This window comes from Oncorhynchus masou, chromosome 4, assembly GCF_036934945.1.
Source record: "Oncorhynchus masou masou isolate Uvic2021 chromosome 4, UVic_Omas_1.1, whole genome shotgun sequence".
NCBI lineage: Eukaryota > Metazoa > Chordata > Actinopteri > Salmoniformes > Salmonidae > Oncorhynchus > Oncorhynchus masou.
In genome coordinates, this window is record NC_088215.1 from 8,704,024 (window position 1) to 8,721,660 (window position 17,637).

At 44.2% G+C, this 17,637-nt stretch overlaps 1 protein-coding gene across 1 annotated transcript in view; it reads left to right on the forward strand.

The window, feature by feature from the left end:
- The window catches only part of LOC135522819 (alpha-1,6-mannosylglycoprotein 6-beta-N-acetylglucosaminyltransferase B-like), a 177,910-nt gene that overhangs the window by 43,355 nt on the left and 116,918 nt on the right, over positions 1–17,637 (forward strand). The window contains exon 3 of the mRNA XM_064949441.1: positions 13,092–13,242. Coding sequence (XP_064805513.1) covers positions 13,092–13,242 — 151 coding nt within the window. The remainder of the gene's footprint in view (positions 1–13,091; positions 13,243–17,637) is intronic.

A 17,637-nucleotide genomic window follows, 5' to 3' on the forward strand; every position in this document is an offset into this window, starting at 1 on the left:
GTAAATCAACAGACGTTGAACTGACGTCTGTGCCCAGTGGGTAAGCAGACTTCTAGGATTAGAGCAATCTCAGCAAATCCTGACCTTAACCTGTTAGTGCTGGGACATCCAAAACTGACCTTAGATCAGTGCTTTGCTATAAACAGCAAGGAGGTTATAATATATAACATATACTATTGTGTTCAGGGGAAAGAAATTCATCAATAGTTGATTTTCTAGATAGGTCCACTGACAGTGTGTGCGCTTACTGTGTGACTGTGTGTGCACGAGAGGGAATGGATATACTGGCAAACAGACTACCAGGGCTCAACTCTATAGAGAGAAACAGGGAGGGGAGGTGGCGAGGAGGAGAGAGGTGGATCCCATACCGTCAAAATATATGTACCAGGCTGTAAGGATTTGTTGGAAACACACACACACAGGCAAACCTACCTACTGGGACTACATGAGTGTATGATGAGTGTGAATGCATTTGTCCATATGCCTGTCTGTGTCTGTGTCAGAACGTATACATGCGGTACGTTCAGGGATGTGTGTTGGTCTGCTCCAGTTCGTCTCCCTGTAAGTGTCAACTGTGTCATCTCTAGCCAAGCCTGACATGTATCTCACCGCATGAATATGCAAACAGCCTGTGGCCAATCTCACTAACACCACATCCTGTTGCCTGCTCCCGAACAGCACACCCCACACCTCGATCTGAGTCACTGCCCGGGTGAGTCGCATTGGGAGCCTGGCTACGATTGTACACACACAGCAAACTAGTGCAAGTGTAACAACAGTACAGTGTACTCCACTATATTCTATTTACTGTGTATCTTTTTTTCACGCCAGCGGGGGAGACAGAGGGACTTCACAATGAACAACTCCTGGTGCGCAATTATGTGTTATAGGATGATGTGGACACAGGGTCAGGGTTTCTGTTGTGCTTGCTTGTGTATAATAAAGGCCTATGGGTGTTTATAGTCTGTCCAAGAAAAAGCCACCTGACCCTCTAGCAACCAATTCTGCACGACACAACCGAAATGACCAGCCTTTTCAGCCCATGGTTTTACAACCCGCCACAATGTGCCTCCATTGTCCTCCACATAGAAGCTTTTCACAGCGTTGCACAATGGGCCACGTTCGCAACACTGCACTAAGATGATGCTGCGTTCAACAGCTCACCGAGTGCTCAAGGGTCCTTTGGCTCTGACACAACATAAAAAGAGTGGGAAACGGAGGGGGAGTGCTTCTTAGCATCCCACTGAAGTGGAGGAGGGGAAAGGGTTGGAGATGAGAGGGGCGGAGAGGAGAGGGGTGCTGGTGTGAAGTAAACAGTGGGTCTGTCCATTAAGAGAGGAACACACACAGAGAAGTCAGGACTGTTAGCGCCAGGGACCATGTCCTTCCATTAAGGGTGTGTTGTTGAACAGTGGCACTGGGTTGTTGTGCCCTGAGGTAGGCGGGTGTGTGTGTGTGTGTGTGTGTGGGTGGGTGTGCGTCCATAACAGTAGGACTGTGACGTTGTGAATTGAGGGGTGTGTAGTTGGACTGTTCACAGTTTAGAGGTTTAAAAGGGACAGATTTCAGTGGGAGGCCAAACCATGAAAGGTAAATACACACACACACACACACACACACACATACACACACACACACACACACACACACACACACACACACACACATACACACACACACACACACACACACACACACTGGCCAAGTCAACACAGTCCTGCCTCTGTATCTTAGCAGGTATTGTAGAGGTGAACTACTCTACTAGCTGAGAAAAACAGAGTTGGCATTCTGTCTAAAACACAGTTTGTGACCGAAATAAAAGCAGACAGAAGTTTTCTCCTGCTGCGAGTTAGCCTCTCCCATACTGAGGGGGGATATTGGCTAGTCAAAACTCACACGCACGTACGCACACACACACACGCACGCACGCACGCACACACACACACAACCCCCCCCCCCACGGTGTGTAGTGACACTAAATATTCAGAGCAATATGGTGGTTGAAGCTGGGGAGAGTAGTTGTGTTACAGTGATGTACGCCGTGCCATCCCACGCTAGCTGGAGCCCCCCGACACACTGTGACCTGGTACCAGCCAAGGGAAAGAGCAGACGGTCCTGTTCGCTCACCCACGACTCAATCTTCAAATCAGATGATTTGACTGAATCTGACATTTATTTTCACCTCAGATTTAAGTTTAAGGAGAATGTAAAGTTATTCACAAGATGAGGACAACAATCGATTAAGAAATCGCTTTGAAGAATGTATTCGAGAATGTATTGATTCACACAGTGCACGGTCAATTAGACGCCTAATATGAACAGAATTTAGATAGTTGCTATTCATACTTTTCCACTTGCTTTTATCCATCTTCTCCTGGAGAGAGAGAACATATATTTACTGTGGTAACAGTACTGTTTGCTTTACGGATAAACAACTCTTTCTATCCTATGTTAATTCATACAGTTGAAGTTGGAAGTTTACATACACCTTAGCCAAATACATTTAAACTCAGTTTTTCACAATTCTTGATGTTTAGAATAATAGTAGAGATAATGGTTTATTTCAGCTTTTACATTCCCAGTGGGTCAGAAGTTTACATACACTCAATTAGTATTTGGTAGCATTGCCTTTAAATTGTTTAACTTGGGTCAAATGTTTCAGGTAGCCTTCCACAAGCTTCCCACAATAAGTTGGGTGAATTTTGGCCCATTCCTCCTGACAGAGCTGGTGTAACTGAGTCAGGTTTGTAGGCCTCCTTGCTCGCACACGCTTTTTTAAGTTCTGCCCACACATTTTCTATGGGATTGAGGTCAGGGCTTTGTGATGGCCACTCCAATACCTTGACTTTGTTGTCCTTAAACCATTTTGCCACAACTTTGCTTGCAAGTATGCTTGGGGTCATTGTCCGTTTGGAAGACCCATTTGCGTTTAAGCTTTAACTTCCTGACTGATGTCTTGAGATGTTGCTTCAATATATCCACATAATTTTCCTTCCTCATGATGCCATATATTTTGTGAAGTGTACTAGTCCCTCATGCAGCAAAGCACCCTTACAACATGGTGCTGCCACCTCTGTGCTTCACGGTCGGGATGGTGTTCTTCGACTTGCAAGGCTCCCCCTTTTTCCTCCAAACTTAAAGATGGTCATTATGGCCAAACAGTTCTATTTTTCTTTCATCAGTCCAGAGGACATTTCTCCAAAAAGTACGATCTTTGTCCCAATGTGCAGTTGCAAACCGTAGTTTGGCTTTTTCATGGCGGTTTTTGAGCAGTGGCTTTTTCCTTGCTGAGCGACCTTTCAGGTTATGTCGATATAGAACTTGTTTTACTGTGGATATAGATACTTTGTACCTGTTTCCTCCAGCATCTTCACAAGGTTCTTTGCTGTTGTTCTGGGATTGATTTGCACTTTTCGCAGCGAAGTACGTTCATCTCTAGGAGACAGAACGAGTCTCCTTACTGAGCGGTATAACGACTGTGTGGTCCCATGGTGTTTATACTTGCGTACTATTGTTTGTACAGATGAACTTGGTACCTTCAGGCCTTTGGAAATTGCTCCCAAGGATGAACCAGACTTGTGGAGGTCTTGGCTGATTTCTTTTGATTTTCATACATCCACAGGTACACCTCCAATTGACTCAAACAATGTCAATTAGCCTATTGGAAGCTTCCATGACATACTTTTCTGGAATTTTCCAAGCTGTTTAAAGGCACAGTCAACTTTGTGTATGTAAACGTCTGACCCATTGGAATTGTGATGCAGTGAATTATAAGTGGCATAATCTGTCTAAAAAACAATTTTGGGAAAAATGACTTGTCATGTACAAAGTAGATGTCCTAACCGACTTGCCAAAACTATAGTTTGTTAACAAGACATTTGTGGAGTGGTTGAAAAACAAGTTTTAATGACTCCAACCTAAGTGTATGTAAACTTCCGACTTCAACTGTATATATAATAATTAGGTGTCATATTTCACATGTGAATTGGATTATTTTTTTTTTTTACATATCCCACTCCCCCTGAGACACCCTCAGAGAGTGAGGTCACAGCCAGGTATCAGCCATTATTAACGGGAGACCCTGTAGCAATTAAGGTGCCTTGCTCAAGGGCACATCGACAGATTTTACACCTATTCGGGTCGGGGAATTGAACCAGTGACCTTTCGCTTATTGGCCCAACTCTCTTCTGTTATTTGATCGCCAAGGAGGGCAGACGGGGGTAATTTAAGCTCTCAGAACCCTGTTCGTGCCCTTTCTTGTTGTAGCACTAAGACAAAAACACTGCTTTTCTAGAGGTGTGCTGTGTTGTTATTGAGCTGTCAGCACATGGCAATATCCCTCGCAAACAAGGAAGCTCCGTATGAAACACTAGGGTCCCCCTGGGAGAGCTCATGCTAATACTGATGTAATCTGTGATCACTGAGGATCAGCACAGAGACAATGGCTGACTGGCTCGATAGAGCTATAAGGAAGTAGACTGACCTCTCTATAGCACATGTCTCTAGATAGAGCTATAACAAGTAGATTGGCCTGTAGCTGGCTCAATAGAGCTACAGCAAGTAAATCAAATCAAATGTACTCATTGAAGCCCTTTTTACTTCCGCAGATGTCATAAAGTGCTTGTACAGAAGCTCAGCCTAAAACCCCAAACATCAAGCAATGCAGATTTAGAAGCATGATGGCAAGGAAAAACTCCCTAGAAAGGCAGGAATCTAGGACGGAGCCTAGAGAGGAACCAGGCTCTGAGGGGTGGCCAGTCCTCTTTTGGCAGCGCCAGGTGGAGATTATAAGAGTACACGGCCATTAAGGCCAGATTGTTCTTAAAGATGTTCAAACGTTCATAGATGAACAGCAGGGTCAAATAATAATCACAGTGGTTGTAGAGGGTGCAACAGTTCAGCACCTCAGGAGTAAATGTAAGTTGGCTTTTCATAGCTGAGCATTCTGAGGTCTAGACAGCAGGTGCGGTAGAGAGAGAGAGAGAGAGAGAAGGAGGGGGAGAGAGTTAGGGAGAGGGAAAGAGAGGGGAGAGAGAGTCCTTGAGGCATGGTCCTAGGGCTCAGTAGACTGGCTTGTAGCTGAATCTGGATACACTTAGAAAAAGGGTTCCAAAGGGGGTTTTCGGCTGTCCCCAAAGGAGAACCTTTTTTGACTCCAGGTAGAACTCTTTTGGGTTCCGTGTAGAACCCTCTGTGGAAAGGGTTGTACATGGAACCAACCAGCTTTCTACCTGGAACCAAAAGGTTTCTACCAGGAACCAAATAGGTTTCTTCAAAGGGTTCTCCTATGGGTACAGCCAAAGAGCCCTTTAAGGTTCTAGATAGCACCTTTTTTTCCTAAGAGCGTAGAGCTATAACAACTGCACTGACATGCAGCTAGCTCTAAGAGCTATAGTAAGTGGAGTGGACTGACCTGTAGCTGGCTCTGATGGAATTGACTGATTGTTGATGTCTCTCTGAGGATGCAGCAAGTACAGTGGATTGACTTGTAACTGACCCTAACAGCATGTCGATGGCCTATAGTTGACTGTTGAGCTAATCTATTCAGACGGCCTAGTGGCATGTTCATGTTAATGATTTGACCTCTAATATGTGAGGTAATTACCAGCAGCCTGTGTGGTCACATTGTGCCTTTGGGCGATTCCACGCGAGCGGAAAATATTTTCTATATCTCAGATTGTTCTGGCTATTCTCCCATAGAAACTTCATTGGAAGTAATGTTAGAAAAGTTTTTTTAAATTTGTTTCACAAACCATTTTTGAGAAAATCGTGATGAAAGTGGCTTTTTTTAGGCCCCTTTTTCGATCTGCCTCCTGTAAGACCCTATGATCTGTGAACCGTACATGATACAGACAACATCATGGTATCGTTGAACACTTTTATAGTGTGCTCTATCATAAGGAGTATGTCTAGATTCTGAAATAAAAACAATGACTTATTCATTTATTCAATATTAGACATATTGTTTAGAACACTACCCTCTACAAGAACATACCATTTCCATAGTGGGCTCTCTACTAATTCTAAAGATATGATCAATTTTATGAGCACTACCAACACAGTGAATGGGAAAATGGATTCAAAAGGAAACTTGACTGGCTGACTGACAAATCCTAAAGGAGGGCTGTGATTGGTTAATTACCTATCATTTCAATTTCTATGTATACAATTGGTCATATCATTAAAAGTACCAGAGAGCCATGCTGGAAATTTGAAATGAGTATATTGTTACAAACAATATGTCTAAAACTAAGCTAAATCAAAAAGGGTCGCTTTGAGATATTCATATTTTTTTTATGTTGAATAAAGGAATGTATTTCAGAATCTAGACATACTCCTTATAGGTCTAAAAAGGCCCAAAATGTAATAACCAATTTCATCATGACTTTCTCCAAAATGGTTTGTGATACAAATGTAAAAACCATGTTTAACATCCTTCCTCTCTATAAAGTTTCTATGTGAGAATTGCTAGAACAATCTGAGATACAGTACCAAAAATATTTTCTGCTGCCGCTGGCCTGTAATCGCCACTTTACTAACTGATCCAGGGTCAGTGTGTGGTTTACTCTTAATACTACGGTTAACTGGTAGCCTACCCATTGACAGTCATATTCTATTTAACCACCAGACCGTTGAAATAAGCTTCTGGCTGGATCACAAATGCCCTTTGAATTGGCATTTTGTAATAAAAATAACCTAAATGACATTGTTATAACAACCATTTTAACACAGCAGCCAATGAGATCAACTGGAGCGTTCCCATGTGCCAATAAGATCGCAGCAAATTGTTTCCGTGTCCAAATGGCCATCACGATCATTACGGCTCATCAGGAGTCAATTGACAGCTAGGACAGTTGCCAAGGTAACCCGTCACACGGTGATGGGTTGACACGGCGATGTGTTAGGACCCCAAGGACACTATGTCACTCACTGTCACACAGGGGCCTCATCTGTCACTGTGGAGGGAGATAACTACGAGATTGCGTGGGGGGAGAAAGCGAGAAAGGGAGAGAGAAGAGAGTAGAGAAAGAGACAGGCAATGAGATAGATCCTAGAGGAGAGTAGTGAGAGTCCAAAGAGAGGTAGGGAGAGAGGGAGAGATAGTAAGAAGAAAGGAGAGTATGGAGAGGAGATAGAGAGAGTATTTTTATTTTACCTTTATTTAACTAGGCAAGTCAGTTAAGAACAAATTCTTATTTTCAATGACGGCCTGGGAACAGTGGGTTAACTGCCTCGTTCAGGGGAGAAAGAGAATATGGAAAAGAGAGAGAGAGAGAGACGGTGAAGAGGAAAGTGAGAGAGAGACATAATAGGTTGCCATGGAAAGAAAAAATGGTGACCTTCTCCCACAGTTCTCCTGTAGAGGACGTAATCTGCTGTAATTACCTGTCAAGTCAATAGGATTGGAGTGTGATGGAGGAGAGGACTCACACCAGGTGATTACCATGACAATCACACCTCATACCCACTGACATGATGATAGTGCAGACAATAATATACAGCGACCTCTCTGTCTTAAAGGGAATGGTCTCAGATACGGTTAGTCATAGGGTTGTATGCCTCAAGGCAGTGGTGTAAAGTACTTTAAGTAAAACTACTTTAAAGTACTACTTAAGGTTTTTTCCCCCGGGTATCTGTACTTCACTTCACTATTTATATTTTTGCCAACTTCTACTTTTACTTCACTACATTCCTAAAGAAAATAATGTACTTTTTACATTTTCCTTGACACCCCAAATTATTTTGACAGGAAAATGGTCCAATTCACACACTTAACTAGAAAACATCCCTGTTCATCCCTACTGCCTCTGATCTGTTAGACTCATTAAACACAAATGCTTTGTTTGTAAATGATGTGTGAGTGTTGGAGTGTGCCCCTGTCTATCCGTCAATCACAAAATCATTTAAAAAAAGTGTGCCTTCTGGTTTGTTTAATATAAGGAATTTTAAACGATTTATACTTTTACATTTGATACTTAAGTACATTTTAGCAATTCCATGTAGTTTTGATACTTAAGTATATTTATAACCAAATACTTTTAGACAATTACTCAAGTAGTCTTTTACTGGGTGACTTTCACTTTTACTTGAGTCATTTTCTATGAAGTTATCTTTACTTTTACTCAAGTATGACAATTGAGTACTTTTCCCACCACCACAAGGCAGTATTTGAGCTATTAGTTATTTTTACTCTTCCAATTGGTTGGTTGATATATAGGTTGGGGTAGGCAGCTCACTCCAGATGATTATCATGACAATCAAACCTCATACCTACTGACATTATGATGGAGAAGAATATACTGTGATCTCTCTGCCTTAAAGGGAATGGTCCAGTGCTGTATCTGAGCTATGAGTTTCTCTCACTTTTCAGTGACCCTCCCTTTATGGTTTTCAAAGCGACAGTCCGGTATCTAGGAAACAGTTCAATGGTCATTTTAGTTTATATATATATAAAACATAAAGAACACCGGCTCTTTCCATTACAAAAAATCTGACCATGTGACTCCAGGTGATTGGTCCTTGGTCCTTCCAGACCCATATCAAATATCTCCAATCCAAAGTTAAATCTAGAATTGGCTTCCTATTTCGCAACAAAGCATCCTTCACTCATGCTGCCAAACATACCCTTGTAAAACTGACCATCCTACCAATCCTCGACTTTGGCGATGTTATTTACAAAATAGCCTCCAACACCCTACTCAACAAATTGGATACAGTCTATCACAGTGCAATCCGTTTTGTCACCAAAGCCCCATATACTACCCACCATTGCGACCTGTACGCTCTCGTTGGCTGGCCCTCGCTTCATACTCGTCGCCAAACCCACTGGCTCCATGTCATCTACAAGAACCTGCTAGGTAAAGTCCCCCCTTATCTCAGCTCGCTGGTCACCATAGCATCTCCCACCTGTAGCACACGCTCCAGCAGGTATATCTCTCTAGTCACCCCCAAAACCAATTCTTTCTTTGGCCGCCTCTCCTTCCAGTTCTCTGCTGCCAATGACTGGAACAAACTACAAAAATCTCTGAAACTGGAAACACTTATCTCCCTCACTAGCTTTAAGCACCAACTGTCAGAGCAGCTCACAGATTACTGCACCTGTACATAGCCCACCTATATTTTAGTCCAAACAACTACCTCTTTCCCTACTGTATTTCATTTATTTATTTATTTTGCTCCTTTGTGTCACGTTCTGACCTTTATTTACTTTGTTTTGTATTTATTTAGTATGGTCAGGGCGTGAGTTGGGTGGGCAGTCTATGTTTGTTTTTCTATGATTTGGGTATTTCTATGTTTCGGCCTAGTATGGTTCTCAATCAGAGGCAGGTGTCATTAGTTGTCTCTGATTGAGAATCATACTTAGGTAGCCTGGGTTTCACTGTGTGTTTGTGGGTGATTGTTCCTGTCCCTGTGTCTGCACCAGATAGGACTGTTTGTTTTTTCACATTTCTTGTTTTTTTTGTAGTCAGTTGTTCATGTGTAGCTTTACGTATTAAAAAGAACCATGGACACTTACCACGCCGCATATTGGTCCTCTGATCCTATTCGCCTCTCCTCTTCGGAAGAAGAGGAGGAAATCCCTTACACTTCGCACCCCATTATTTTTATTTCTACTTTGCACATTCTTCCATTGCAAACCTACCATTCCAGTGTTTTACTTGCTATATTGTATTTACTTTGCCACCATGGCCATTTTTTGCCTTTACCTCCCTTATCTCACCTCATTTGCTCACATCGTATATGGACTTGTTTATACTGTATTATTGACTGTATGTTTGTTTTACTCCATGTGTAACTCTGTGTCGTTGTATGTGTCGAACTGCTTTGCTTTATCCTGGCCAGGTCACAATTGTAAATGAGAACTTATTCTCAACTTTCCTACCTGGTTAAATAAAGGTAAAAAAGGTGAAAGCTATGAACCCTTTAGTGATGTCACTTGTTAAATCCACTTCCATCAGTTGTATTGATTCATGTGACAACTGCTGATCATGGAATGATTAACGGTTTATAAATACGGGATTAAATGACTCGGGTAATTATTAACTCATTCACCTGGGGCACCATGGGAAAGTTTTGTTACTTTACAGCCTTATTTTGGCTTGCGTTTCTATTTCCCAAATGAACTCAAAGAATATCCGAATTTACAGCAGTCGCTTAATTAATCAATTTCCTCTACAGTCTCATTCTGAACATTGCATAATCTGCACAAACCCGAGTCTCACTAAATAAGTCCCTACCACACCAATTGAGTTGATTATTTATTTACTAACACGCTAAAAGGATAATATAAGATACACAAACACACAGTCTAGGCTATTAGAACTTAATGAAACAGGTCTCTGGCGGGCCGACACAGTATGACACGTTACACAAAATGGGGGTTTCAAGAGAGAGAGAAAGAGAGTGCACACTTGGGTGCATTTGTCGACTATGCTTATTTTAACCCTAACCTTGTCCCGAACTGCCGCTCTTATGGGTCAGAATATAATGATGTAATTACGCGTTGAAGGTCTCCGATGGGGGGGGGTCTCGTCGTGGACCGGGTTCCGACTTCTCTGATGCACGTCTTCGGTTACCGGGTGCAGCTCTCTGTTTCTCCTCACGATGTGAGTGTCCTTTCTCTTAGAGGTCTGTTTCCCCGTCCTTGCTCTGAAAAGGGTTCTTCTGAGGACGGCTAATCAGCCGTGGAGATGGTTCCGGCGTGGGAAGGAAAGCAGTGTTTGACACACGATTCCTTGGAGAGCTTCCTTAAGATTTACCATGGGCGGCAGGTGTCACAAACCCCCCCCCCCACCTCCATATCTCTCGATCTCTCCCCCGCTGGTGGGTGTGAGAGACATCTCTGTAGCATTATGGTCCACGGTAACCGGACCCAAACAGTGCCAGTCATGGCACAGTGTAAATGAAGGGGATGATTTTTAAGCCTTGAGGTAATTGAGGCATGGATTGTGTGGGGTATGGTAGTAGATGCCAGGAGCACTGGTTTGAGCGTAACTGCCACACTGCTGGGTTTTTCAGGCTCAACATGGGCCAGCATCCCTGTGGAACGCTTTTGACAACTTGTAGAGTCCACGCACCGACAAATTGTTCTGAAAGCAAAAGGGGGTGAAACTAAATATTAGGACGGTGTTATATATAGTGCGTTCAGAAAGTATTCAGACCCCTTCACTATTTACACATTTTGTTACGTGACAAACTTATTATGAAATGTATTCTATAGTTTTTATTCAATCTACACACAATACCCCATAATGACAAATCAAAAACGGAAAATATCAAATTAACATAAGTATTCAGAACCTTTACTCAGTACTTTGTTGAAGCACCTTTGGCAGCGATTACAGCCTCAAGTCTTCTTGGGTATGACGCTACAAGCTCGGCACACCTGTATTTGGGGAGTTTATCCCATTCTTCTCTACAGATCATCTCAAGCTCTGTCAGGTTTGCTCTGTTCATCTTTCCCTCGATCCTGACTAGTCTCCCAGTCCCTGCCGGTGAAAAACATCCCCACAGCATGATGCTGCCACCACCATGCTTCACCATAGGGATGGTGCCAGGTTTCCTCCAAACGTGACGCTTGGCATTCAGGACAAAGATTTCAATCTTGGTTTCATCAGACCAGAGAATCTTGTTTCTCATGGTCTGAGAGTCTTTTGGTGCCTTTTAGCAAACTCCAAGTGGGCTGTCATGTGCCTTTTACTGAGGATTGGCTTGCGTTCTTCCATTTAAGAATGATGGAGGCCACTGTCTTCTTGGGGACCTTCAATGCTACAGAAATGTTTTGGTACCCTTCCTCAGATCTGTGTCCCTCCACAATCCTGTCTTGGAGCTTACTGTTTAAAGGCACAGTCAACTTAGTGTATGTAAACTTCTGACCCACTGGAATTGTGATACAGTGAATTCTACATGAAATAATATGTCTGTAAACAATTGTTGGAAAAATGACTTGTGTCATGCACAAAGTAGATGTCCTAACCGACTTGCCAAAACTATAGTTCGTTGAAAAGAAATGTGTGGAGTGGTTGAAAAATGGGTTTTAATGACTCCAACCGAAGTGTATGTAAACCTCCGACTTCAACTGTAGCTGTTGTCTGAGTAGATTGACTGTGTATAGATTGACTGTGTGTATGACCTTGGGTTGTCTAGCCAGCAGCCACCAAATAATCCTGTAAAGAGAAGTGGAACAATCAGAGCATAAAGAGGATAAAGAGCCTGACCTTACACACGCGCGCACGCATTCGCGCACACACGGTGTCTGCACCCACGACCTCTCTGATTCACTAGGTTGAAATAAATACAGCCATGGTTGCACGTAATTGCATCCACCGGAGTGCGGGGAATGTCAACATTAGTTCCACTTCATAGTTTCATAACTCAGGCCTTTGCGGCAGTGTGTACCATTAATAATTATACTCTAGGTGGTAGGAAGTCTGGGTTTGAAAAAGGACATTAATTCATGTATTAGCCTAAGCTAGGCAGGCAAAGTATGCTGCTAGCACAGGAAGCTGTAGGGCAGTGAGAGAAGGATGCTTACTTAATGATGTGAATTGGAGACTGGGCTCAGCGAAATAGTGAATGCTCCACGCTCTCTTGTTATTGGGCGTTTATCGATTGTTTACCACCTCTCCCTCTCTCTCTCTCTCTCTCTCTGCCTCTCTCGCTCTCTCTCTCTCTGTCTCTCTCTCTGCCTCTCTCTCTCTCTCTCTCTCTCTCTCTCTCTCTCTCTCTGCCTCTCTCTCTCTCTCTCTGCCTCTTTGTCTCTCTCTCTCTCTCTCTCTCTCTGCCTCTCTCTCTCTCTCTCTGCCTCTCTCTCTGTCTCCCTCTCTCTCTCTCTCTCTCTCTCTCTCTCTCTCTCTCTCTGCCTCTCTCGCTCTCTCTCTCTCTGTCTCTCTCTCTGCCTCTCTCTCTCTCTCTCCCTCTCTCTCTGCCTCTCTCTCTCTCTCTCTCTCTGCCTCTCTGTCTCTCTCTCTCTCTCTCTCTGCCTCTCTCTCTCTCTCTCTCTCTCTCTCTCTGCCTCTCTCTCTGTCTCCCTCTCTCTCTCTCTCTCTCTCTCTCTCTCTCTCACTCTCTCTCTCTCACTCTCTGTGTAGTGATGGGGGGAGTGGAGTCTCGTGGGGTGCTCAGGAAGATCAGTGACATGCTGGAAGTGATCCTGAAGAGGATGGACAGCCTCTCCAAACTGGACAACAGCACCACCAGCGACACCCGCCGCCTGGATGAACTCAGCTCGGCCATCAACAGGTACGGTCTGGATGAACTCACCTCGGCCATCAACAGGTACGGTCTGGATGAACTCAGCTCGGCCATCAACAGGTACGGTCTGGATGAACTCACCTCTGCCATCAACAGGTACGGTCTGAACCATCAACAGGTACGGTCTGGATGAACTCAGCTCGGCCATCAACAGGTACGGTCTGGATGAACTCACCTCTGCCATCAACAGGTACGGTCTGGATGAACTCAGCTCGGCCATCAACAGGTACGGTCTGGATGAACTCAGCTCGGCCATCAACAGGTACGGTCTGGATGAACTCACCTCGGCCATCAACAGGTACGGTCTGGATGAACTCACCTCGGCCATCAACAGGTACGGTCTGGAAAAACTCACCTCGGCCATCAACAGGTACAGTCTGGAAAAACTCACCTCAGCCATCAACAGGTACAGTCTGGAAAAACTCACCTCGGCCATCAACAGGTACAGTCTGGAAAAACTCACCTCGGCCATCAACAGGTACAGTCTGGAAAAACTCACCTCGGCCATCAACAGGTACAGTCTGGAAAAACTCACCTCAGCCATCAACGGGTACGATCTGGATGAACTCACCTCGGCCATCAACAGGTACGGTCTGGATGAACTCACCTCGGCCATCAACAGGTACGGTCTGGATGAACTCAGCTCGGCCATCAACAGGTACGGTCTGGATGAACTCAGCTCGGCCATCAACAGGTACGGTCTGGATGAACTCAGCTCGGCCATCAACAGGTACGGTCTGGATGAACTCAGCTCGGCCATCAACAGGTACGGTCTGGATGAACTCAGCTCGGCCATCAACAGGTACGGTCTGGATGGTCTTGTCTTCCCGTTTTCTCACTCACTCTTTTTCCTCCTCTCTTGTTGTTCTCTTCAGACCCTTTTCTTTCTCTCCTCGTTTGGCTGCCAGGCAGTCTGGTCTGCTCTCGGCAGCTTTACAAGGGTTGTCTGACCTTGTCGCTCCCTTCTTCCAAGCACACATCCACTTTCAGTCCCTCTCTTCCGCCAATGTCCAGTTTGACTGTCTGCACTCTCCATTCAATCCCTTGTACTGCATTTCACATCCAACTTCTAAGGGTCAGGTTGAACTCTGTGGAAAGATACAGAAAGCTCCACAGACGAGAGCTACATGCATAGAGGACATTCGAACATGCTTTCATACTTGTATTAGTTTTTTTCAATAGGACAGTGACAGGACAGACAATGAAAAGAGGAATGACAGCTACTGTAGGAAGGCCAGGGGTAGGAATGGAACATACAATAGGCTGAACCAAAGCTCGAACCCTGTTGCCGTGGGGCATACATGCACGTGGTCCAGGAGCTGAGAGCGTTACCGCTCGATCAGACTCCCGCACTAGAATCCCTCATTTCTATAGCCAACAGAATCAGGCCTGGTTAAATAATGCCAGACGAACACTGAAGTTCAGACCTGCATGTGAAAATGGGAGCGGAAGGTGTGATATATATTGACTTTTATCTGGTAATTTTCCACTCTTGCGTTTCACACTACCTACTAATTTGAGCCAGTTTGCTACAACATGAAAATATTCAGGCAGCAACAACAAATTTAAGTTGTTATGTGGATTATAATTAACCCCCTAGAGTCGATTGACACACCAGTGCATGAATTTACGTTGCATAAAAAAATCCCCATCAAAATCTGTCAGAGATATGGAGATATGTTTTTTTTGCATCGGACGTGTCTCAATCCACCGCATCCTCCAGTGTCTCACTTCCTCAACTGCGGTGAAAGGAGGCAGAGCTGTAGCGGTGCCAGTCAGACCGCGAGACATCCCCGAACATCTTCTCATGCAAACGTCTGTAGTGTCAGAACGGTTTCATCTACTGTTTAACAAACAGTTTAACCATTGAACCCCACAAGTGTCAAGAGACCCGTCTAAAGTTGATACCATCGATGTGCTCACTTCTGTTTGGTAGCTTCCGAACCGTTTGGGCTACAAACGAATGGGAAAGGGGAGATTTTTATAAACACGATGGTGTTCTCCATTTTGTTTTAAAAAAAACAAATGAAAATATGAAGGTAGTTTTGTGCCTACCCCCTCCCAAAAAAGTTAAACATATGTAAAAATAAATATCTATTTCCAATACCAGTCAAAAGTTTGTGCACACCTCATGATAGGGATTTTCTTTATTTTTGCTATTTTCTACTTTGTAGAATAATAGTGAAGACATCAAAAACTATGAAATAACACATTGAAGAATCTAAAATATATATTGATTTGTTTAACACGTTTTTGGTTGCTACATGATTCCATATGTGTTATTTTTTTAGATATAACATCATATTAATTTGTAAATGGCCAAATTAATCAGTCAGTTCATAAATTATGCATTCCCATCTACTGTACAGTCAATGCATCTTTAATTACTAGAAGTAGTGTGAGTACAATTACCCTGCTTCATAATATGTCATTGGACCAGAACCCCTGAGTGGCCCCCAGGGAGAGTTTGGCCCCAGGCAAGGTGTCCCTATGGCCCCTCAGGCTTAGACCTTAGTGACTTGGTGATGCTAACAGACATGAGTAAGAAAGGGAGAGAAAGAAAGCGAGAGGGGAAGGGCGAAAAAGAGACTGAAAGAGAAGAAAAAGATATATATATATATTTATATCTATATATATATATATAGAGAGAGAGAGAGAGAGAGAGAGAGAGAGAGTCTAAAGTCTAAAATAAGAAAGACAAGCAATGCTGTGGTGGGGCAGAAGACGGAGGGAGAGAGATCGAGCCGGAGAGGGTTCTCCTGTGTTACGTGACGTCACGCAATCAGGCAACATCCCATCGTCCTCGGCCCATGCCTTATGAGGAGGGACACCGAAATTGCTACAGAGACACATTCAAGGATAATTACGATGAAAGATTACAGGCGTATACATATTTGATGTATTGGGATGGCACGCTCTTCAGAATAACAGAGGCAGAGGCCACCTTTACCATGAAACAGACAAGCTGGAGAAAGAGAGGGAGACAAAGAGAGAGAGAGCAACATGGGGGAGTAGGGTGAGGAAACAGGTTTTGGTGATTCAATCATTCAATTCCGTTTCCTGTTTGGGTTTGTTTGTTTTTTTCTCTTGTGTGTTCCCGGAAAAGGACTAACTTGACGGAGCGAACTCAGAGCGAGGGAGAGAGAAAAAGAGAGAGGAATAGAGGGAGGGAGAGAGAGAAAGAGAGAGGGGAATCCAACAGCTAATGATTAAGTGATAGAAGGCGAGTGAAGTGGAGAAAAGAGAAAAGAGGGGGAGAGGGAGATTAAAAGTAGAGATGAGTGATGTAATAGGAATCACAGTCCACTGGAGCAGAGAGAGCAAGGTGGCTCGTCTTCTCCGCGGCTGTCGCCGACTCTACATGTGTGAGTGAGCGTGCATGTGTTCCTCTCGGTGTCCTTTGTGCACTGCCATTAATCCTCGTGTGCTCCGTCAGAGGGCTGTGCTCTGTGCTTTGGTCCTGTGCCCAGCCTAGCTGGCTGTAACCACCTCAGGTGAACCATCTAAACCCCCCCAATGAGACTGTCCAACAACTCCCCTCTCCCTCCACAACCGCACTCTCCATGACAAAGTCTTGGGGCGGCAGGGTAGCGCTGGACTAGTAACCGGAAGGTTGCAAGTTCAAACCCCCGAGCTGACAAGGTACAAATCTGTCGTTCTGCCCCTGAACAGGCCGTTAACCCGCTGTTCCTAGGCCGTCATTGAAAATAAGACTTTGTTCTTAACTGACTTGCCTATTTAAATAGAAGGTAAAAGGTAAAATAAAAAAAATAAAAAGTGATTCCAAATCATGTGTCCTGCTGTTGGACACCAAAATCTAACTGGGCTTCTGGCTTTAATTATTAGAGACACCTCAGGAAATCCATGTATTCTAGTCCACGACAAAGACAGCCGTTCAGCTACTATGGTGGGCCACTAAGCTCCAGCAATTGTCTTTTGCCCATAGATAACAAATCGTGGCTGTTCTATGCCCTCTATTTCTTTCTGAATGTAGATTATTCCACCAAACAGATTCGGTCTACTAAGCCTCTGCTTAGAGTTCCTGGTTGCACTTGTGTTGAACAGAGTCAGCATGTAGGATCTTAATTTGATCACTCTTTTGTCGCTGAGAAGTTTCCTGCCGAGCAGGAAATGCGAACGTGTAGTGTTTTAAAAGGCTTCTAAAGTTTGCAATTTCCGCTTTCAAATTTCAGACTTGAGTTGCCCTCACAAAAAAAGAGAGGGTTTGGCCGGGGTAGGGGAGGGTTTGGCCGGGGTAGGGGAGGGTTTGGCCGGGGTAGGGGAGGGTTTGGCCCGGGGTAGGGGAGGGTTTGGCCCGGGTAGGGGAGGGTTTGGCCGGGGTAGGGGAGGGTTTGGCCGGGGTAGGGGAGGGTTTGGCCCGGG